The sequence below is a fragment of the Pangasianodon hypophthalmus genome, chromosome 29 (genome assembly GCF_027358585.1).
Source record: "Pangasianodon hypophthalmus isolate fPanHyp1 chromosome 29, fPanHyp1.pri, whole genome shotgun sequence".
In the NCBI taxonomy this organism is placed as follows: Eukaryota; Metazoa; Chordata; class Actinopteri; order Siluriformes; family Pangasiidae; genus Pangasianodon; species Pangasianodon hypophthalmus.
This window is the reverse complement of record NC_069738.1, coordinates 10761146-10784644: the sequence shown is the minus strand read 5'-3', so window position 1 is coordinate 10784644 and position 23499 is coordinate 10761146. Positions and strand designations below refer to the sequence as shown.

General features: G+C 38.1%; 2 protein-coding genes across 3 annotated transcripts; both read right to left on the bottom strand.

Moving 5' to 3' along the window:
- Positions 1–395: 395 nt before the first annotated feature.
- Positions 396–12899, bottom strand: ppp1r8a (protein phosphatase 1, regulatory subunit 8a). The gene is made up of 7 exons (XM_026942326.3): positions 12780–12899; positions 10486–10546; positions 8234–8387; positions 6912–7126; positions 6639–6783; positions 5537–5601; positions 396–3433 (listed from the first exon to the last, which is right to left on the bottom strand). Exons 1-7 carry the CDS (start codon positions 12827–12829, stop codon positions 3074–3076), a joined length of 1050 nt encoding a protein of 349 aa, XP_026798127.1. The 5' UTR covers positions 12830–12899; the 3' UTR covers positions 396–3073.
- Positions 12900–13771: 872 nt separating this feature from the next.
- On the bottom strand, positions 13772–21737 carry LOC113543857 (replication protein A 32 kDa subunit-A). Of its 2 annotated transcripts, none has more exons than XM_026942359.3 (9): positions 21568–21737; positions 21347–21408; positions 21035–21136; positions 19662–19775; positions 15627–15701; positions 15356–15430; positions 14768–14851; positions 14436–14530; positions 13772–14138 (listed from the first exon to the last, which is right to left on the bottom strand). In XM_026942359.3, exons 1-9 carry the CDS (start codon positions 21578–21580, stop codon positions 14057–14059), a joined length of 702 nt encoding a protein of 233 aa, XP_026798160.3. In that variant the 5' UTR covers positions 21581–21737; the 3' UTR covers positions 13772–14056. The 2 variants fall into 2 exon arrangements, with proteins under 2 accessions (XP_026798160.3, XP_026798159.3); XM_026942358.3 differs by having other exon boundaries at positions 15311–15430; positions 21568–21733.
- Between the last annotated feature and the right edge of the window lie 1762 nt (positions 21738–23499).

Here is a 23499-nt window from a genome sequence, read left to right as displayed (position 1 = left end):
ACTGGAGTGGTTCAAAATCAAGAACCCAAATGTGTTAGAAAGGTCCAGTCAAAGATCAGCCCTCAGTCCGATTGAGAATCTGTAGCAAGATTTAAAAACTGATGTTCACCAACATTCTCCATCCAATCTGACAGAGCTTAAGCAATTTTGGCAAGAATATCAGGATCCAGATGTGCAAAGCTGACAGAAATATATTCCAGAAGACTTGCAGCTGTAATCATAGCCAAAGGTGATTCTACCAAGAGGGATACTTATGCAACCAACAAATATCTGTTTTTTGTTCAAATTCATGTAACAATTTATATAAAAAAAAAAAAAAATCACACCTTAAAATGTCAGAGATTTTTCATAAACATGTCTAACATTTCAATTCCAGCTTGTAACACTACAGAATTTTGAAAAGTTCTAGAAAGCCCTGCTGAAAAAAAAAAATAGAAACCTACATAGAATTTGTAATGGTTTTAATGGTCCTTGCGGATCTCTACTGGTAATTTGTTGCTTTCTATTGGTGGCACTTTATGTCTAGTGGATACCATTAAGGCCCAAGAATTCCTATTTGGTTATAATGGGAATTGTATTGGTTTTCATGGAAACTGTAATGGTCCCTGTGGGTCTCTACAGGTAATTTGTAGCCTTGTATTGGTGGCATGTTATGTCTGGATGCCATTAAGGACCAGTTATGGTAATGGTTTTAATGGTTAGCTGATGGTTTGTAATGGTATTTGTGGTGGAAAGCATTAGAATTTCTGTGATGGTTTCTATTGTTTTTTTTTCCCAAGCAGGGAGGTGAATACCGACGCAAAGCATTGGGTGTTTTATGTGTATTTGAAGCATATACTAGCTACTAAAGAATCTTGACCCAGATTATCTCTAGAATTATATGCAAATGACTATTAAACAAATAGAGACACCTTCATTTTTATGAGGACTCATATCTAAAGCCACTTATTTCAAGATGTAACCCTAAAGAGTAGGTGAGAATTTTTTTTTTTTTAAATCCAGCTTTCCACTTTGCATTGGTAAAAAGAAAGAAAGGTTAAAGCCAAGAGCCAGGACGCAGATCTCCTCTTTCATCCCCGTGACTGACAATCTGTTCTTCTTTTGCGTTTAATAAAACAGTGGTCACAGGTTAACACACAGAGTGGGGGAAAAAGGAAGGAGGGAAAAAAAGATGCATGCTCGAATTAGAGAGAGAGAAGAAATGAGGGAGTTCATAGGGTCGTATATCATTAAGCAATTGAGAAAGTTAATTAGGCAGCTCTGATAATTATTGCCATGGCAACCTGAGCGCATTCATGCAGATTTGATTAATGAGGTGTCATTTATCTGAGGTGGAGAACAGGCGTAGGCAATAAGGTGCATGGGAGACCCCTGCTGGACAGATATGGAAGTACAACTGGAAATTCACAACAGGGAAAAAAAAAAAAAAGATGCACTGGACAGCTACCTTTTTTTGGGTAAAAAAAAAAAAAACAAATGTATTGTATGAGGTCACAACTCAATCATTTGGATACAACGAGAGAAACTACGAGAGCCAGAACAACTATTGCAGATAATTTAGTTATTATAGCAGATAATTTAGTTGCAATGATTTTAGCTTGACATATTGGACTAGAAATAGTCCTTACCAGTTGACAAAAGATATAATTCCAGTACCAATAGTAAGTGGATTTCCAAAAGGTTAAAAAAGGCAGTTTTTTGTTACATGAATATCGCATAGTGGCATAATACTGTACTGGAGGTATCTACTGAGGGGAGGAAAGAAATAAATAAACAAATAAAAATAAAAAAAACACATGCCAGTAGGTGGACTGGCAACTCTAACGTACTCCTAGGTATGAATGTGCATTTACGTGGTGCCATGTGATTGACTCGAGTCCCATCCAAGGTGTATTCACCCTGAACAACATAATGCAGTTACCCAAGATAAATGAATGAATGAATGAATGAATGAATGTTATGTGAATATTCCGAAGTGGACACAAAATCTTCTCCCAAATTCCCCACCTCAGCCAAGTATATTTTTAGGAGTTTCCTTTTCCTTTTTCCTCTGCTTCACAAATTCAATTCACATTAAACCAGATGGACTGATAACTATTACACCCCTTCCTCCCTCTAGACAGCTTTCACAATAGTATGGCACAAATTTCAACAGTAGCCCAGAATACTGTATTTTGAACCTCCTCAATGATATAAACCAGAAGGAAAAACTCCTACTCATTGACAATATGATGTCCACAGGGAATTCTTCAAGCCCGGGACACTTTCATTTGCCTCATTACCTCAGGATAAATTATAACTAGTCCATTTTCAAAATGGCACAGAGAGAAACCCATTAGAGGAGCGAGATGCCTCAAGGGAATAAACGTCCAGCTCAACTTCCAGGAACCATCTCCATTTCAACCCACACATCCGGCCTTATAGAAAGGAATCCTGTTTATTAGATAAATAAAGAAAGTTAGGAATTCCTATAATCTGCTCTCTGCACACACCATTTTACAACATATACTCGGATATAAAAATAGAAAACACAAAACAAACTCACGTCTACACGCTCTGATACTGTAGCCGTTTAACAAACGGAGTAAGAAGGATTTGTCCTGTTCTTGCGTTACAGAAACTGTAGTACTGACATTTACGTTCATGAAGGTAAAAGGTTACAATGCATGTAAGTAGTTAGTATACCATACTCAGTGACTGAACATTAAGAATTAATCTACTGATTCTAACCTTATACTCGTCTGCTATTTTAAAGGTGTGCTATGATCTGTATTGTGTAACTAACAGAAAACGTGGTGACGTGTCCACAACAGTAGGAAAACACCTCAGTAAAGAACCTACAATAACAAATCAGATGTTGTTTATGCAAGTCTCTGGTAAACATTTTTCCTCTGATATAACACGAGCTATGGTTTATAATGAATTATGAATTAGGCTCTTTTTTAAAAAGATTCTGATACTGAGACATGACTGAGATTTTTGAAAATGCAGTTTTGGAACTTCAGAAATTTTACGTTTAGAGTTTAGTTCATAAAAGTCAAGTACACGTCGTCACACCATCCAATAATACGCATTAGATGAGTAGTGAAGGTGTGGGTTTCTTTCCAGGCCACGCCTCCTTGGCGTACTTCTTCTTGCGTGGCTCGTTCATAGATTCGGCTGTGTATGGTCCAGGGGCGGGGCTTGGGTTCAACATAGCTGCCGGCTGTGCTGAGGGGGTGAAGACGTCCACCTCTGGAGCTGGGTTGGGGAAGGGCAGAGGGAGGCCGCTCAAGATGGCCGAGCCTGCTTGGTGCTCGTTGTCCTGGGTGCGTGCGTCATGACTGGCAGGGGGCAAGTCACCATAAAGGCCTGGGCTGACGGGGAAGTTCTGGAAACGACGTACCACGCTGTCCTCCACACCAAGGGCGCCATGTCCCTCAGATTTCTTCTTCTGTAATGAGAATGGGGAAAACAAAACCACAGAAGGATGACTGCAGTGAAATAGTCTACACGGTTTCTCCATGTACCATAACAGTACATGGAGGAACACAATGTAAAATACTGTTCAGGTTTTGTGGCCAAAGCAAGCCACAGTAAAAAACAAAGTTCTGTAACAGACTGTGGTTGTGTTTATGTCCCTCCTGGCTTGTAATAAACTCTCCCCTAAGCGCCCTCCACTTCACCAACAGCATGCAATCTGATCCTAGACCTGCACTCAAATTCCAAATCTGAAGATTCTGTTTCCAAAACGTCTTATATGACTTGTTCTTACCTTTGGTTTTTATCAGTGGTACTGAATACTTACAGGTCATTGTATATAGTATTGAATATGTATGATCAACATTACAATCAAGCATGTGTGTCTTCAGGGTTAAAAGAGGAGTTCCACTGCGAGACATGATATCTGTCACGTCTGTTTTTTGGTTGTTTTTTTTTTAACTAAATGTGAAATTTACCAGCAGAATTAAACCCATCTGTCCGAGAACTTTACAAAGCTATATACACAGTGGACATAAAAAAAAGTCTACACACCCCTGTTAAGATTGCAGGTTATTGTGATATTAAAAAAAATGCAACCAAAATCAATCATGTCAGACCTTTCTCCACCTTTAATTTGATATAGCAACCAATAAAATTCAAGTGAAAACCAAATAGAAATGTTTTAGAGGGAAAAAAAACTTACAATTACCTGGCTGCATAAGTGTGCACACCCCTTAACTAATACTTTGTTAAAGCACCTTTTGCTTGTAACACAGCACTCAGTCATTTTGGGGTAAGAGTTTACCAACTTAGCACATCCTGAGTTGGTGATTTTATTCCACACTTCCTTGCAAAAATGCTCCCGATCTATCAAATTGCAAGGGGATCTCCTGTGCACAGCCCTCTTCACTTTATTCCACAGGTTTGGGGTGTGTAGGGGTGTGTAGACTGTTTATATCCACTGTAAATGCATTACTTTTAAATAACTATGTTATTTTTTCAATTTTATAAACACTATGTTTTAACCAGTTCTATCCATTAGTATTCACTATTAATTTGTTTGGTTTCTTTGTTTGTTTCCTGTTCTTGGCTGACAGGAGTGGGACCCAATGTGGTCTTCTGCTTTTATAGTCCACCTGCCTCAGATTTCGACGTGTTGTGTGTTTTGAGATGCTCTTCTGCTCACCTGGGTTGTAACAAGTGGTTAGTTGAGTTATTGGAGACTTCCTGTAAGTTTTAACCAATCTAGCCATTCTCCTCTGACCTGTCTCATCAACAAGGCATTTCCACCTGCAGAACTGTGGCTCACTGGACTTTTTTTTTGTTTCTCGTACCAGTTTATGTAAACGCTAGTGACTGTGATGTGTGAAAATACCACGATAGCAGCAGGTACTGAAATATTCAAACCAGCCCGTCAACCATGCCACAGTCAAAGTCTAGTGTTTGATGCGAACATGTATCTTTTAACACTTAACGTCTGAACGAGTTTATGCATTGCCTGATGATTGGCTGATTTGATGATTGGAGTAGCACAGTCCAGAGGAGGGATTCGAACCCCCAACCCCAGAGGTGCAAGGCAACAGTGCTTACCACTAAGACACTGTGCCCCACACAAATGTTCCAAATAAATATTAATGGGTGTTCCTGTAACAATTTAACAGTTTAACAATACAGGACACTTTCACAATAAATGTAAACAATATGACATGAAATACTTGTCTGGGCTGCCTAATCTAAAAATCTTTAATTACCCAGTTTTTAAAAATGGATATAATGTATTTTGGAATCTAGACAGAGAAAGGTTTCTCAATAAGTCATTAATTTGCTGATGAAGCTGATTAGCTAAAGATTGCAGTATGCGTTGTTCTACTCTGTTCTAACACACCTATTTTGATTCCCAGAAGAGCTAATCAGTTGAACATCTTTGAATCAGACGTGCTAAATTTAAAAAAAAAAAAAAAAAAAAAAACATGGTGTGGCCTTCTAAGAAATAGCTCTGGTCTAGGAACTCTAACCAGGATGTAAAGAGTCCTTCTTGTTTCAGATGATATACTGAACATAGGACAGTATCTACCTTTAAGGGTACGACTGCGGTCTGCACCATGTTTCTGAAACGGCCAACCGATGGGTCAATATCCTCTGAGAACACAAACACAGAGAAGAGAGTCAACAAACGGTAATATTAATCTGATAAAATGAGAAAAAAGGAATAAAAATTATGAACAAAATGTTTGTGTGTGCGTGGGATATTGTGTATTATGATGCAATATATCTAAAACATAGGTAAAGCACTAAAGTCAATATGTTTGGCAGACTGTCTAAATGCTTATTAGGATCATTGTAAACACTTCATTGACCACATAAGGATCAATAAAGTGTATTGTTATACTATCTAATATACAGCACCGTGCACAGACTACATGTACTGTTTAAGACTAGCTGTCAAACAGGAAATAGCCAGTGAAAGTCCAGAAATTCCAGGGAAAAAAAAGAATGGCACATTAATTTTTAAAAAAATGTAAGACAGAGGTCAGTACTATTTATGACATTTACTCTGTTAATTTAGGACCACTTTACTGCAGAGTTATGGTTAGCACCTTAAAGCTTAAAATTATTCTATAACATCACATCCTGAAGTGTTTTATTTCTCTATTTTTATTTAAGAAAAAAAATTAAACATTATACATTTTATCCATTTCTAGTTGCATCTAAAGTTGTGGAACATCCATGAAACAGGTTAGTTCCTGTTATCACTTGAGCATAAATATAAACCTGAATGAAAATGAATACTTCCTGACCACTGTACATTACAAGCATGTATTCCTTAGATAGCCCACTACATTATGCAACTGATTAGATCAATAACACACATACAAGGGAAGATGGCCCCAGTCAATTTAAAAAAAAAAAAAGCAGCCCATGTCTAATCTGACATTAACCAGTTAATGTAACCAAGCTCACCAATATCATATTCGGTTATGTTTATTTCATTAAGAAGGAGAGAAATCATGAACATTACTAAAATAAGAATAATTATACAGCCTTAGTACTATTAACCAGGTAGGCTTGAGTTTTGTTGTTTATAACAACTATTACTGCTTATAGGGATTATAATATTATCAAAAATACTGTAGCAAAGTCACCATTATGTTTGTGTTTATGTACTCCATACATACCAGGGTTAATGATCTCCTCGTCCTCGCTGAAAGACACTCGAGAGCTTCTCCTCTTCCTCTTAGGTCTCTGGATGTCCAGGTTGCCCTCCTCGATGGTGAGAGTAGATATGCGCTTGTTGTGCGCTGTGTTGAACTCAGTCAGGTTCTGCGTGAGAATATCAGCATTAAAATGAGAACAAGCACCATTAGGTTATCTCCCAGGAGAAATCTCTCTTTTCTCTGTAGGACATTAAAAATCTCTCTGCCTCCCTACACACAGGAACACAAACATACATCTAGCTCGGTCTCTTCTTCCGGTAAGCCAAGCAGTCCTTTCAGCTCTTCATCCTCCACACCACTGTCACCTGCTGTAGTGCTGGGCTGCGTCTGCGGCTTCTCTCTCAGCGTGTACACTCGCGTGGATGCCCCAAATGACATAGTGGAGTCGATGGGCACTTGCTGAGGTTTATGGGGCTCCAGACGAATTCTGCCCAAAAAGGTGCCATGGGCTGGAAAAGCAAAAACATTACTCCAGTTACAGCAGCTTAAGCATAGATTTTGTGAGCACAGATTTTGGTGGGACAGGACAGCATTAACAACAACATCACATAAAATTAACTCAAGAGGCTAACTCACAACTTACTTATGCTATGCGGTACTGTCTAGTGAATTTTTTCAAAAACCCTCGTAACAGAACTGAAACTAGCCGAAAATGTGGGAAAAATTTGGAACTAGCCCAGGCATTGGAAAAAAGGAGATATACATGACACTTGTCTGTTCTGAGATGCTTTTCTTCTCACCACGGTTGTAAAAAGTGGTTATTTCAGTTACCGTAGCCTTCCTGTCAACCTGAACCCTTTTTTTCTTCAACAAGGAGTTTCTATTTGGATAACTGTACAAATAAGCAGGTGTACAGGTGTTCCTAATAAAGTTGCCAGTGAGTGTATAATGGCGGTCTTTAGACAGTTATTGGTTTCTGTCAATAAACTGCGTATGTAAACGTTTCCATTCTTTGCTCAGTACAGAAAAACACATAGAAATGAATGAAATGATTAGTTAGGGGGGAAAAAAAACACGGACATTTTCCTGTAACTAATTTCTGCTGCATTTGTAATTCTAATTGTACTGTAATAACTGAAAAAATAGAAATTGCAAAATTGATAATGGACCTAAATGCTACATGCAATGGAGGACAAGGACATTTTTTTTATTTATTTAATGCTTTGTAACTGTTCTGTATTACAAATGTAAATACAATACTGATGCATTTTCTTATTGCCTCATAGGCAAGTAAACCTTAATATAAAGTGATCATTATCAGTGAAAAATTGGAAATAGATTTGCTCTTATTTTAATTATTCTCAATGACATTCACTTATCTGCTCTTCCTCTCATCTTAAAAGTTGAGAAACAGCACAGTAAGATTCCCATCCAACCATTATTCAAAGAAGCACACTTCTAAAACTAGAACTTGTGAAACTATAGATGGTGCCTGTCAGGGGGAAAAATGGGTTACGCTGCAAACAAATGAGTTTTCTAAACCTAATTTTAGCCTTCAGTGAAGAAATTGAGGCCTGTTCTGTTTCTCAGTGCTGGTGTCAGTACTGAACACTTACTGCTGTTGAGGTCGATGAGGAAGACCCTCTTGAGGTGCCGGTGATAGACGAGTGCTGCATGCACGCGTGAGCATGACTGATGGTCTATCGTGAAGTCACAGTGGTCTGGGTTCCTCCCAAACAAGTAGAACTTTTTCTCATCAATGATTAGTTTCTAAGGACAGAAACCGGTGTCTTAGAGATGAGAAGCAAAAGCAGACCAGCCACTGGAACTACTATCTTTAAAGACATCATAAGATTTGACGTCACTAAGTCCTGAGCAAATAATACTAATGATGCAGCAATCTCTTAATAAGTACTGGACTGTTATTGACCTGAAGTGCTGGATCAGCATCAGAGCAGATTTGACCTATTTTTCAAACCTATTCTAACTATAGCAATATAGCTATATAACTATAACTAACCTATGCATGATGTAAATGTGTGTAAGGTTCAATGACACAACACAGATATTAATCTAAAGACACAAAAACTGTCTTAAAGCATGAATTGTTTTTGTTGCGCATAACAACAGAAGCAAGGGGAGTCCTGATGATGTCATTATCAAATCCAGTGTTGGCTTATCATGATATTAGATGGGTAGGTGGGTAGGCTGGAATCTAATATCTACCAATGGCTTGACACTATGTCACTATTAGGGCAGATCAATGCATTATATCAAGAGTCTCATCAATGGCATAATAAGAATGATGTGGCGCAAACTACTATTTATGTGTTTCAAGTCTGTAATGTCACACTGGATTCACGCCATGTTTTCTCCGAATACCAAACAGAAATGCTGCAACGCTTTCATTGAAACAACTGTCCTTTTGTGTATGCATTTTGATTGGACAACATGTGCTTAGGCTATCTACTCTTGGTTTTCCCTCCAAAGGCTTTTTTGGAAAAAAAAAGAAAGCATGACTGAGTAAATAATCCAACACATTCATGTTCACTGCACCCTCAACTGTATTTCAGATGCGATTCCTCCATTACTGCCGATGACGTGTTACAGATGTGTCAGCGACAAGGGCTGAAAAATATCAGCCCCAGTGCACAAGAATGAGCTGCCATGACTGACTGTCTCTGACAGGCTGCATGACTCTACAGTCTGGGATAGAAAGAAATCAGCCTCAGCATTGCTTCTTCAAAGAATTCTGTGTATTTTTCTGAGCAGTGCTGTTGCGCTTGGTTCAACAAAAGTCCACAATAATCTGCTTTAAGACATCTGTTACCAGCAAATTATCTGATGTGGATGTCAAAAATCTCTCTAAAAATTAGACACGCCCAACTAGCCCATTTATACCAGCTGATCTACCAGCTGTCCTACTTCTGATTGGAGTTCTCATCACTTGGAAATCACTCGCTGCTGCTGAGGATGGCCCGATACGGACAGCCTAAAGATACGAGGTTACCATGGCTGGTACCACTTAAAAACCATGAAGACGGCTTTGGACTGCAGTTGATATGAACAGTTTTGCTACGATAGCTTTGGACTAAAATTGCTTTGACAGCTTTAGGACTGCAATTCCCACAAACAGTTTTGTGCTCAAGTCTCCATCAGTGAACAGTTGATAACTTCAACAAAATAGACTTCATGTGTAAATGAATGTTCGTGGTTACACAACTGCACTTTTTGACCATATAGTATACAGTAATAGAAGGGATTTATTTATAATCGCACTATCCGGTGTCACCCAGATGAGGATGGGTTCCCTTTTGAGTCTGGTTCCTCTCAAAGTTTCTTCCTCGTTTCTTCCTCATATCGTCTCAGACACCTGGTCTGGTTCTGACAATCTTCAACTGTCCATACAAATAAAATTGAATTGAATTGATCAAATGAGTATCAGCCATCTGGCATTGTGCCAATACTTGGAGCTCTACATCTACATCATACGCAGACTTCACAAGCAGAGTCAGAATAAAGCACTCTCAGGAGACAGTAACGACAGCTGCGTCTCAGGAGCAGGCTCCATCTTCTGGTCATGTTTGTTACTTGAATAATAGTTGTTAGTATTCTACACCTGTCGAACCTGTTGTGTGGAATTCGTTCGAAATGTCAAAGTGCAAATACCGACAATGTTCTTGCAAACAGCAGTGGAAACACTGACATATGCAGACTGTTGAAGGCAAGAAAGTGTAGTTGTTCAATAGCTCTTTTTCTCCGTTTCAGTACTTGCACACTTAAAGTGCATTCAGCCAATTCTGAGCAAGTGACACAACATAGTGTAGCGAATAAACAATCACTTCTCATTTTGGTAAAGCGGTCTTACCTCTATCAACTTGTCTCCTTTGACTACATCCAAATGGAGCCCAGGTGGTGGTTTTCCTGCCCTGAGATCAAGCAGGAAATTATTAAAGAGGAAAAGCTAAAAAGGTGTCATAATAATCAGTGAGAAATACATTGTCACTGTTTGGGTTTTCGCTCCCGTCATTCTGATGATCATGCATTTAGATCGGTTACTTAGCAGGCAGAACATTCAAGTAGCAGAAGGATGTGAACTAAACCAGACTATTATTCTTCTTTATTAATTTATTATACTGTGTAGTGGGCTCTCACCCACCACAGTTGCTATCAGACTCTACAACACCTCTCCTTTCTGTCAGAGTGAGATGGAGTACTGAGTTTGGGCAAGGGTGGGTTTTTTTGGCTGCACTACAGACACTACACAATTTTTTGCACTAAAAACAGAAACATGTATACTTGAAATTCGGTTTGTGGAGTAACTTGGAGGTTCACTTGTTGCATTTTGGACTCAAGACACTTTACTCTGATCACTCATAACCTACAACTTTGGAAGTAGGATAATAACACTATATCACTTATTATTTTTTATTTTATTTTATTTTACTTTATTTTATTTTTATTTACTTTATTAGTATTGCTTTTTTTAAACTGTTTTCCATTTTCTTTTCCAGATATAGATATATACAGTGGGGTACAAAATTCTGAGGCCATATTGAAAATCTTTTTTTTTTTTTTTTTTTTTTTTTTTTTTTTATTTAAAATTGGAAATAAAGAAAGTTTTCAGAATTTTGAAATATTCAAAACAAAGAAAGTAAATGTTCAATATCTTGAATATTTAAAATTCAAGATTCTGCATTATTTCTAGGTCCCTGTTTAAATGTAAGCAAATGTGTGATATTGACCATGTTAACTGCTTTGGTCAGAACAAGTCAGATTTTCTTCATGCCTAATCTCTTCTACTGAAGCATGTGTTCAGACGACACGCTGATGGATTTGATCTAAAATGGATCATAAGATTTTGCACAAACTTGTGGAGACCATGCCAGCAAGAGTAATATATATATATATATATATATATATATATATATATATATATATATATATATATATATATATAAATATAGTACTTAGGCACATGCAAAGAAGTGCTGCAGAGCAAAGATGCCTTCAAAAATATACTATAAAGAGCAGTAAACCGTAATAAAGGAAACAAAGTCAATATTTGGTGTGACAACTCTTTGCTTTAAAAAAAATTAGTAGTCTCAGGTACAATGTGTGTGTGTGTGTGTATATATATATTCTGTGCAAAAGTCTTAGGCACCCTATTTTTTTAGTACAAACTAAAAAAATTACAAACATTTTACAAACATTACTTTTCAAAAATAATAATAATAATAATAATAATAATAATAATGTTACAAAAAAAAGTTTGTACACCAGTTAAAAAAAAAAAGCAGCATATTACGTAAGACACCACTTTTCAGACAAAAAACATAATAAAGGCTGCTGGGTTTTGCTGCAACAATAAGAAGCAAAGTACGACAGTCAAAGTCTCCAGAAGAACTGCGGCTGGTTCTGCAAGATGCTCAGTAACACTTACAGCTCATTTCCTTATAAAACTGCACACACTGTACCTGAGACTACTAATTAACAGGAAAAAAAAAAAAAAAAAGTGCTGTCACATCAAACACTGACTTTGTTTAGTTTATTACTGTTTACTGCAATGTTGTTGTTTTTTAACTAGAAAGATTTGAGTTCATTATTTTTGAAGTCATCTTTACTTTACAGCATTTCTTTGCATGTGCCTAAGACTTTTGCACAGTACTGAGTGTGTGTATGTATATTATATATATATATATATATATATATATATATATATATATATATAATATATATACACACTTTTCTACATATGCTGATGTAGTAATTTTGTGTTTCTGTAAAGTCTTATGTTTATTATATTATATTATATTACATTATTCTGCTGTTTTTGTTTGTTTGTTTTTTGCACTGGGCTTATAAATGAATGCAATATTGCCATGATGCAGAAAGCACAAACAGATTCAGATTGCCTTGTAGCTAGTTACCCAGCTGTGTGCACTGATAAAGCAGCACATACACACAGTCAGCTCACTGCAGGGTGCATGGCCACTCCATGAAATCTACAGCGTTGCAGATTGTTGACAAAGTTACCACAGCTCACGTCTGCGCTACAAACTGGCCTAATGTTATTTCTACACCAGCACCATACACACATATAAACCACTAAACACGGCGTCTTTGCCATTTGCGCTTTGTTTTGGGAATTGCAGGGCTTACCATGACGGACAGTCAAAACGGGGGGCGTTTGTGCTCGGATTCGCCGCCATCTTGCTGAGGCACTGCTCAGGAACTCTGGGTAATGCTGTTCACGGCACCTCTACTGATGGGAATCGTAGTTTGTATTCTAGTTTAGCAGTCTGGTTCAGCAGCCCAAAGCAAACAAATGTCTAGAAAATCATTTAGTTCAAATCAGCACGTTCAAATATCTCTAGAAAGTACTTTCATGTGATATTACACTCACCGGCCACTTTAATAGGAACACCTGAACATTATGAAAAGCCAATGCGGCAGCACCCTGCTGAAAAAATACAACAGAAACCCTCAGAGTTTGTAATGGTTTTAATGGTTATAATGGGAATTGTACTGGCTTTAATGGAAACTGTAATGGTCCCTATGGGTCTCTACTGGTAACTTGTTGCCTTCTATTGGTGGCATGATATGTCTGGATACCATGATGGTTTGTAATGGTATTTTTAATGGAAACCATTAGAATTTCTGCGATGGTTTCTATTGTTTTGGGGTTTTTTGGGGTTTTTTCCAGAAGGGCAGTGCTATGCATGACATCATGCAGACAAGCTACAGGTCAAGACCTTCCGTTAATGTTCACATCAAACATCAGAATGCATCCTCTCAGTGACGGTGTGAAAAACAAAAACATTTCTGAGCAAACTGAAGTAACTATTTGTTTCAACCGTGGTGAGCAGAAAAGCACTGAGCAGTGGAAAAAGCAAACAGTTTTTGAACATCGCCTGGTCTGGTTTTGCCAATCTTCAACTGTCCAGTTTCATTTCATTCATTTTTTTTAGTTGAGCACTTATGCATCCAATTTAAACCATTTTACACACACACACACACACACACACACACACACACACACACACACACACACACACACACACACACACACATATATATATATATATATATATATATATATATATATATAAAACAGGCCAAAAACAACTGCAAGTTTTCTTTATTACCCCAATTATCCAGGTAACAATACAAAAAATTGTGAGTAAGAATAACACAAAAAGTTATGAGGTATATATATATATATATATTTACTCACAATTTCAAACATCTGTGAGAACAACAGTCAAAACAACACAAAACACCGAAAACTAATGCATTATAGACAATTTACAAATCATTTTCTAACAATATAAACAACTGAAATATACAAGGGCAGATGTTTTTTTCATTGTCATTTATGTAGTCCACTGGATACAAAAAATTAAAGACTTAGATTTTGCTCAAACCATCAAATTACTTTAGCCGTTGGTACACTTGAAATGGCAGTCATCAATTGTAGAGTAAATGTGCCCTTCATTTATAAGAAACTGCAGGCAAGTCCTACAACACAAAGACATTTATTTGGTTCAAATCAAATTTATTAATTACTGAAACAAGTTTAATCAAATATTGTTCAGGGAAAGTAATTTTATTTTTACAGTCGATATTTTCCATCTGAATGAGTAACCAGGTTAAATCATCTGTTACTACAGCAGAGAGTTTCAGTAAGCAAGTGTAAAAAATCTGTTTACAGGTAATATTAAAATTCAATAATATTCCAATAACACCTTTACATATCAATCACTGTATGACAAAAGTCAAAGAAAAAATAAAGTGTGGAATAAATTAAGACTGTACCTGATGTCATAGAAGGAGAGATATTTGAGTGAATTCCTCAGACACTGCATACTGATGCCTTCGGCCAAAGGACAGCTCTTAATCAATGTAAATACCTAGAGAACATTTCACAGCATTTCACAGTAATACAATACAGAGCTCTATATGGTGCCTATAAATACATGCACATTGCTAGACTTCATTTCTTTCAAAGTAAACCTCAAAAACAGACATTAGTTGCCTGCATTATCATCTTAATTTCTAAATTTTAATGCACCAGACTGGTCATGTTTGTGTCAAGGTGGCTGTAAGAATGTGTGGAATTAAATCGGAAAAGAAAGATGTCCACCCACCTGCCTCTGACTGGCTGTAAAACCCATGGTGGCTGGGTCACTTGCATGTGATGTGTTGATTATAGTTGTGGTCTCATTTTTCATCTGGAACAAGAAATGGTACATGCAAAACAAAGTTGTTGGTTTTAAAACTGCTACTGTTACGCTAGTAGCATCTAACACCATGAAACCCACTTTAAATACAAACACTACAAACACAGTAACATGAAACAAGTTAATTTGGCTGAACTTCAAATTTGGTACATTCAATACAAGGAAATCAAAATATGCAAACTACAGCAATAAAGTTTTTATCTAACATATATCTGACATACAACTGAGACAGGATACAACTGAGCAGTTGAGAACTAAGGGCCTTGCTCTCCAACAGTGGCAGCTTGGTGGAGCTAAGATTTGAACTCACAACCTTCCAATCAGTAGCCCAGTCACCCAATGGCTTAAACACTGAGCTACCACTACCCCCATCAGTTCACTATTTAGCACAGTAAAGCCAGCAACAACCAACTGCCATAAAGTAATAGTGTATCATGACACCACTCTCACCCTACTATACGAGCTGCTATCACTCTGCAGATGGGCATGAATCACCTCCAACATGTGTGAAGTGATCTCATTAAAGTTGTCCAGACGGCGGATGTTGAAAGCTACCATGGACCTGTGGTGCTGACACAAGAAAACCTCTACAATCAAACTGCGCATGCTCATACAGGAGGTATTGTACCATCTTTCTTGTAATATAAGGTGCAAAACTGAGTGGACATAACAGCTATAGAAAGGACAATCTGCAACTGTCTTATTTTATTTATGTACTATATTATGAGAAGTATAGCACTAAAAACATTATGAGCAACAAAGACACCTGAAAGGAGCGAAGGCTTCCAACTACTTTGACATATGTCCCAGGAGGAATAACGCAATGATTCATATTGACATCCTGGTGGAAAAAAAGAACATTTCAGTTAACAGCAAAGTGATTAATTCACAGTGGTCACTGTTTAAAACACGTGATTATTATAACTATTTGATGATATTATTCATCATTAACACATACTGTGTACATCCTATACATTTAATGAACGTGTTGAGGCTTAAAAAGGTAGAAAATATTACATTGAGAGAGAGATGGAATAACTCGTGCTACATACGTAAATGTGGTTTTGTGAACTCCGGATGATGCACACATACCAAGACTTTCCAGCAAAGGAACATAGTTACGTATGACACAGTAATTGCAATTAATATTTCAGTCACGCAAGTCACGTTTCCCTGGAACTAGTTCTTGCAAAAGATATTCTGGCAGTCAATTTCCCTCCTAAACACAGGCGCAGTGAGAAACACCTGCATGCCTACAATGTCATGAGGAACAGGACACAATTAGGAATAAATTGTACGGTGCTCACTAAATAGTGGGCCAGCCTCTACTTAGACAAGGGACACCTCCCATGTCTTTCCTCCGTGGCAGATGAACAGTTCATCTGAGAATGACATGAGCACTGTCTGTTCTGTCAATAAAGTGAGTCCCGGACAAGTAAGGAACGCTCTGCAGGCTCACCTTCATTGATCGTTGCAAAGTCGGTCTACTAATTCATAAAATTCACTGACCTTTTGTGGAAAGCCCAGTTACAATCACAAAGTCATCCCAGAGTCATTTGACCATGAATGTATGCAAGGTGAGCTTAGCACTAGAGTATGCTATTCCACAACATTTTTTGCTGAAGTGATGGCTAGCAGATTTCAGAGGCAATCATTTCAGTTAGGCAGATAGCCACGGTTCATATGAAGGGCCTTCAGGGACTCCAGTCCAGGAGATCTCACGTCAGGTTCCTAGTATCTCGGGAATTATGGAATGCCCCGATCCAGTAAATGTGGTGCACACCATTCTCATAACATCTTCCACATAATGGCGTACAAAGTCCATGTGCTAGGGCTTCTTGCATTCATCAGTCTTTCCTGGACGATAATGTCACAGTCCTCAGTTGCCAATTCATTCTGAGGAGCCTGACCCACAGGCAACCTGCCTGAGGTGCCCAAATCTCTGCTCAGGAGAAAGCCAACACTACCAAAAGCCGATTACCAGCCCAGCCATGTCAAGGCCATTGAGTATGTCTTTATCGCCTTATTGCTGAATTCTGTGAAATTTGGGAAGCCTCGGCAGTTCAGGAGGACAGGGGTTCAATAGATGGTGAAGCCAGTCATGTGCCAGTGCATCCTATACCACTGGGTTATCTGAAGGGTGAGATCCACAGTAACAGTAATGTTTTGACTTTGGTAAAGAGGGCTACCTATGCCTCAAAAAAACCTCTCTCAGATATTGGCTACCAATTCTGGGTACAGATGCCACTCCCCTGGACATACTCACCTTCTTGACAGTGTGTCCTCTGCACTATTGCACAGCCCCAACAGATCCAGAAAACCTAGGGGTATTAATGCTGAGGCTGCTGTCATCAGTTCTATCATTCTGAACTGAAGCTAGTACTGTAATTTTTTACCTGCTGATGAATTATGTTGCCTGCTCATTATAAGGCCAAGCACTATATTGTGTGTGAGGAGGGTGGATGTACTCTGAATGGCCTGCTCCTTGGTTGGGACATATAGGAGCTAGCAATCCAAACACAGCAGGATCCTGATGCCACTGACCATCAGGGGAGACAAATATACACACATAAAGAGCACCCATGGCACTTGGGAGAGACTGAATAGTGTAGGAATTTGAATTGGCAATGCGTAAAAAGCATCATTGTTGTGGGGTGATGGGGACATGGAAATAAAGAGCCTTCTAGATCCTTCTGCTGTGAACCAGCCCTGTGACTGCACGGCTCGACACTACATCAGACACTCTTAGCATATGGCTTGCGTGGCTTGACGCTACGCTTTCAAATACACTCTTGGCATATGAAAATGGAGAATCTTTTAAAAACCAGTTCTACTGCCTCAAATCTAGAATTGGATGAAAACTGCTGTCCTTATTGTGAATAAGGGATTAACTTGAGTAGAATCCCTTGCTTGAACTGTAAGGTCACCATTTTTATTTGCCCTTCTGTTCAAGAGAGTGCAAACTATGTTAGGGTCTGATATCAAGGAGTCCCTGAGCTAGCAGCAGAACTGTAGTTTGTATCCCTGCAAAAGTGTTATTAGAACCTGCTCTGATGTAGTTGCTGCCCAGTGAGTGATGTTTTCAGTTGAAAAGTGTCCCGGTGCCAGCCCATACCCTTCAAGGGCTTGCTCAGAAGGAGTCTTTAGTGGCAGGGGGCCCTGTCTAGGCCCTGACATTTGTTTGTGAGACCTGGGATGAGACCTTGCGATGAGTTGAACAAACTGGCTTTTTGATTCAAAACACTGGGCCTATCCAGGGCAACCCTGGCAAATTTCATACTCCTTTAATGAGGAAGGTTCTGTTGAAGGGCATGAGCCTGCAAGTTGTATAACTTCAGTGCCTGAATCATCGATTTCAGCTGAGCATTAACTGGAGCCAGGTTATTAATTTGCCAAGGAAATAAGCATAACAAGAAAGCGGTCTGGTTATCAGTCATTGAAACTGTTTAGGCCTCAGGGGTTTGGTCAGATTCAACTTCAAATCAGGATCTAAATCCACTAGCAGTGACCACATATCTTCAAATCCCAAGCTGCATGAACACCAGTCTAGCAGTGTGGCTCTTTTGGCTAATCACTTGTGGTGTACTGTGACAAAATGGTTTAAATCCAAACCATGTGAGCAAAAACAATGGATTTTTGCCCCAGTACTAATGGAAATCCAGTTAACTTACCAGACTCAGCAATAAACAGCATGTGGTATGGGGAGGAAAAACCACTCACTCATGCTAGCGGCATGCAGCCAAGGCTAGTTGGTTTGGTGACAGATGTTAATACTCATAGGAGACAATGCAGAGGGAGCATGATGAGAGGTACGTGCTACCTACCGTGCGGAGAGAAAAAAAACTACACAGTGCAAACTCTGTGATAACCTAGCAATTAGCACAGTGAGTGATAGCCAATACCGATTAGTAACGCTAAAGAAGAAAAAACAATTCAAAGCTAATAGACACCAAGTCAAAAGCATCAGATTCTGTTGGTATACAGATCAGTGCCTCCAAATACCTGGACTCATCAAGGTGAAAAGAAAAAAGATGTAGCAATATGATGCTTGACTTGTTTCTGTTATATTTAATGGATGTTTAATAAGTTAAAAACTGATGTTCATAAGGTACTTTATTATTCATCATACTTTTGACTAAATAGTTAGCTGGAACAATTTAAAAACATTTGTGGAGACCATCAGTGTGGTTTCTGAAGGCTACCTAGCATTAGCAACAGATATTATCTACCTGAGCATTACCTTAATTACCTGAGGTGGCAGCAATAATTTCATGTCTTCTTATAAAATGTATTTTTGTACATTCGCAATACATAGCATTTTATTTTAATACAATTGAACTATTTTGTAGTTTAATATGATCGATTGGCATTTTGAGTCCATTAGGTTTGATGTTTTTGTGCAACACGACTGTAGTGGCATTCAGCACCATAAACCTCTAAAGGGGTTTACTTGATGGTCAAGCTTAAATGCATGCTACAAAAAATGTCCACCAAGCAGTTTTATATCTGATAATTGGAGATTATTATTAAAAGCTGCGTGGGTCAATAAAAAATTAGAAAAGACAATTTCTTGGATGCAGGCTGTAGCTAAACTGTACAATTACTTTCTGTAAATACTTTCTGCATATTTGCCACTCTGGATATAACTGACTGTGCAAATTGTGCATGACAACACGTGATGTAACAAAACTACAGTCAATACAAATAAACAAAAATGTGCATTGAATATCAGTAAAGGTTTTGAAAGAAATGTGTATCCATAAAATGGCTATATATGCAAATACTGTCCTGGCATTTGTACCTCAAGATTCAGCCACTGTTTGACATCTAGAGCAGGGCCAGTCATATCATCCAGAGAATACACAAGATGTGTCATCGTGGGTTTGGCTCTTCTGATCAAACCCACCACAGTCACCTATGTGAAGAGATTATGATGTACCAGTTTTTAAATCTGAAAAAAGACAAGGTAACACTCATTTTTATTCATAGCTTTGGACAGAAATTTTAGTCATTTGGATATCTGCTATAAGAAAATTCATCCATAACCCACACTTTCTGTTTAATCAATTATAGTGTTTTAATAGTGTATCAGTATGACATGGACTAATGCAATGGTACAGTTTTACCTAGCAATTTAATACTCTAATTCAAATAAGTTTTAGGTGCTGGACTTCAATTTTAACATACAGTTAACATAAAACTATACAGCTTTCTTGTGTGTTAAAAAAAATCATTTATTGCAAGTTGTTCATTATTCTTATTTTTATGAAGGGTGTCCTCTGACTGTAGTAAAATTAATAGGAGCAACATAGCTATTTACACTCACCAAGCACTTTATTAGGAACACTATACTAATATTGGGTAGGGCCTTCCTTTGCTCTCAAAATAGCCTCAATTCTTCGAGACATGGATTCCACAAGATGTTGGAAACATTCCTTTAAGATTCTGGTCCAGGTTTTTCAGGTGCACTTTCATGCTGTGAATCTCCCATTCCACCACATCCCAAAGACGTTCTACTGGATTCAGATCTGGTGACTGGGAAAGTCACTGAAGAACACTGAACTCACTGTCGTGTTCATGAAACCAGTTTGAGACGACTTTTGCTTTGTGACCTGGTGCATTATCATGCTGGAAGTAGCAACTGGAAGATGGGTAAATTGTGGCCATGAAGGATGCATATGGTCAGCAACAGTACTCAAATAGGCTGTGGCATTCAAGCGATGTGACATTCCCCACACCATTACACCACCTCCATCAACCTGGACTGTTGACACAAGGCAGGTTGAGTCCATGGATTCTTACTGTAGATGCCAAATTCTGACTCTACCATCTGTGTGGCTGAGCAGAAATCAAAATTCAAGAAGACCAGGGTACATATTTCCAGTCGTCAACTGGAGTCTGTGTCCACTGCAGCCTCAGCTTTCTGTTCTTGGCTGACAAAAATGGAACCTGACATGGTCTTCTGCGCAGTAGCCCATCGGCCTCAAGATTCGACATGTAAATGGTAAGCCATGCTTTTTCAGAATATGATACATATTTTTCTCTCATATCGATAGTCAACAGTTTGAGGATTTCAATAATGTATTTTAATTCATTGCAAGAAAGCTTAGACAAGGTGGAAATTCAAACAATGTCCAAATATATTTGCATTCACTCTAATATTTTTAGACTGACCTGGTTGAGCTCCATGTCTCTTACAAAGAAGGAGTCTCTGTGTTCTCTAGCTGACAGGAGCTGAGACACAGTGCATGGCAGTACACACAGTATTCCTGCTGTCTGTGGACAAAAACACACACAGGACAGATATGGTTTACATACAACTTGGAAGTAGTCTAGTCAGTTAATTCATTAACATGCTGAATTCATTCACATTAACTCCAAAATGTGAACAAAAGTTGACAAAGTGAAGCTAATTGCTACATCACTGAAGAAAAGTAGCCTCTAGGCCTAGCTTTAGGACACCAGCAGGAGAGTAATTAAGCTTACTTTTGGCTTTCTTTCATTTTTTGAAGATGAAAATCCTCCTGGAGAAGAGCTATACCCGTAACCTAAATGAAATTACATTAAAATTAAAGTTATTTTTTTAGTATTATGTCCTAAACACTAGAATGAACTCGGTAAGTAGTGTGTATGACACAGGCCTAACAGAAATCCCTTTAAAGCTACAGTATTACATTTAGACAATATATATACCAAATCTAACAAACCTTGGCTCTCCATAATGTATATTAACTGAAAAAAGCCCAAATAGCCAAATAAAGATAAATTATTTAGTTTGTAGTTGAAGGCCGGCCAGTATAGCTAATTTCCTAGTGATGGTCGATTAATGAGCAATCGGTTCACCTTAAACGACTCTTTTGAGCGAACCGATTCGCAAGTTCGAATCAAAATGAGTTCTCCTCTTCTCAGGTATGTCTAAAACTCTAGTGGTGAAAGTGTGTATATGCACATTTGATTGTTTATACAGTTCATACTTGCCATTGCTTAAATGATAAAAACATGGCCAAAAAAGTGGCCTTTTTAATTTTTTTTTTTAATTTGTATTTGTATCATTTTTTTAATTTAATTTTTTTTTTATTTGTATTTGTATATGACCACCAGGATTATCAGGAGGGCCCACAACATCATCAGGGACAATACACATCCACAACACAGTCTTTTCACACTTCTGCCGTCTGGGAGACACTACAGGAGTGTGAAATCAAGGACAAAAAGACTCACCAACAGTTTCTATCCACAAACAATCAGACTCCTAAACAATACTTCAAACACTAATCACCTCACTCCCCATCACCCCTACTGACTGTTATCCTGTCGTCACACAATGCACAGAGCACCTTACTTACTTACCAGCTCAGGGACTGTATATTTTTATATTTTTATATATTATATACATTATATTTTTTATGTATATTCTTCTTCTTCTTCTTCTTTTAGGGAGACGTGCAAAGTAAGAATTTCACTGAATGGTCTAAACCGTTGTGTTTTCACCGTGCATATGACAATAAACCTCTTGAATCTTGAATCTTAGGTTAGGTGAAGTTAGGTTCAACTTTATTGTCTTTGTCAGAGTATGAGAACAGAGACAATGAAACACAGTTAGCATCCAACCAGTAGTGAAAATAGCAAATAAGTTAAATGAGGTAATAAAGTTATGGTGCAGTAAGTTCAGATAGCAGTGTACAGGTAAAGGTAAACAGTATGATGCATACCAGTAATGCAAATAATAGGAATAAATAAGAATTATGGTGCAGTAAGCTGAGATAAAGAGTATACAGGTAAAGATAAACAGCATAATGCATGCAATATGATGCAGTAGATACTGTACATAGAGTGGATAAAATGCAGATGTGCCAACAGCAATAATGTGCAAATAACAGTCTGATATAAATTTTGTAGTGACAGATAATTGCAGTAAAGTGCAAGTACTTGCAAATAATTGCAGATAATAACAGTAATGAACACTACTACATATTATGGTGTCTAATCCATTAGTACAGCTGAAGGGAAAAAGCTGTTCATGAGTCTTTTTGTGCGATAACGCAGACTTCTGTAGCCTTTTCCTGATGGGAGACGTACAAACAGTCCATGGTGGGGACGGGAGGTGTCCTTGATAATACCTCTCTCTCTCTCTCTCTCTCTGCAAGCAACGCTTTTGATAAATGTCTGAAATGCTGGGCAACTGTGTTCCAATGATGTGCAGTTTAGCTTTATTGTTTATAAAGTGGAAATGTAACAGTCAGTGGAATCAGACAACATACACATTACCTGAAATGCACTCATGACTATATGAAATCATGAATTATATGAAATAATGCAAACTGGTAATGCAGTGGCACAGGAACCATCGGATCAGTTCTGAGCTTGGGTTAGTATCTGTGAGGAGTTTCATGGATTCAGGTTTCCTCTGCGTTCTCTAGGTGTGAATGAGTGTGTGTGGTGTCCCATACCAGGGTGTTTTCCTGCCTCACATCTAGTGTTCCCGGGGTCATCTCTGGATCCACTGATAACCTGACAACAATATAGCTGTTGTTTTCCTTCGGCTGCTCCCGTTAGGGTTCGTTGACCTACATATTTGAGATCAGATCGTTGACCTACATATCTGATTTGGCAAAGTTTTTTATGCTGGATGCCCTTCC

Excerpts from the sequence above, each read along its gene's own strand:
- ppp1r8a (XM_026942326.3), bottom strand. The coding sequence starts at position 12,829 with ATGGCGGCGAATCCGAGCACAAACGCCCCCCGTTTTGACTGTCCGTCA. Across the intron at positions 10,547-12,779 it reads CGTTTTGACTGTCCGTCATG|GGCAGGAAAACCACCACCTG; the intron begins GTAAGCCCTGCA and ends GCTTGATCTCAG. Across the intron at positions 8,388-10,485 it reads AAGGAGACAAGTTGATAGAG|AAACTAATCATTGATGAGAA; the intron begins GTAAGACCGCTT and ends TTCTGTCCTTAG.
- LOC113543857 (XM_026942358.3), bottom strand. Across the intron at positions 14,852-15,310 it reads ATAGCAGCTCGTATAGTAGG|ATGAAAAATGAGACCACAAC; the intron begins GTGAGAGTGGTG and ends TTCTTGTTCCAG. Across the intron at positions 14,531-14,767 it reads TTACAGCCAGTCAGAGGCAG|GTATTTACATTGATTAAGAG; the intron begins GTGGGTGGACAT and ends AATGTTCTCTAG.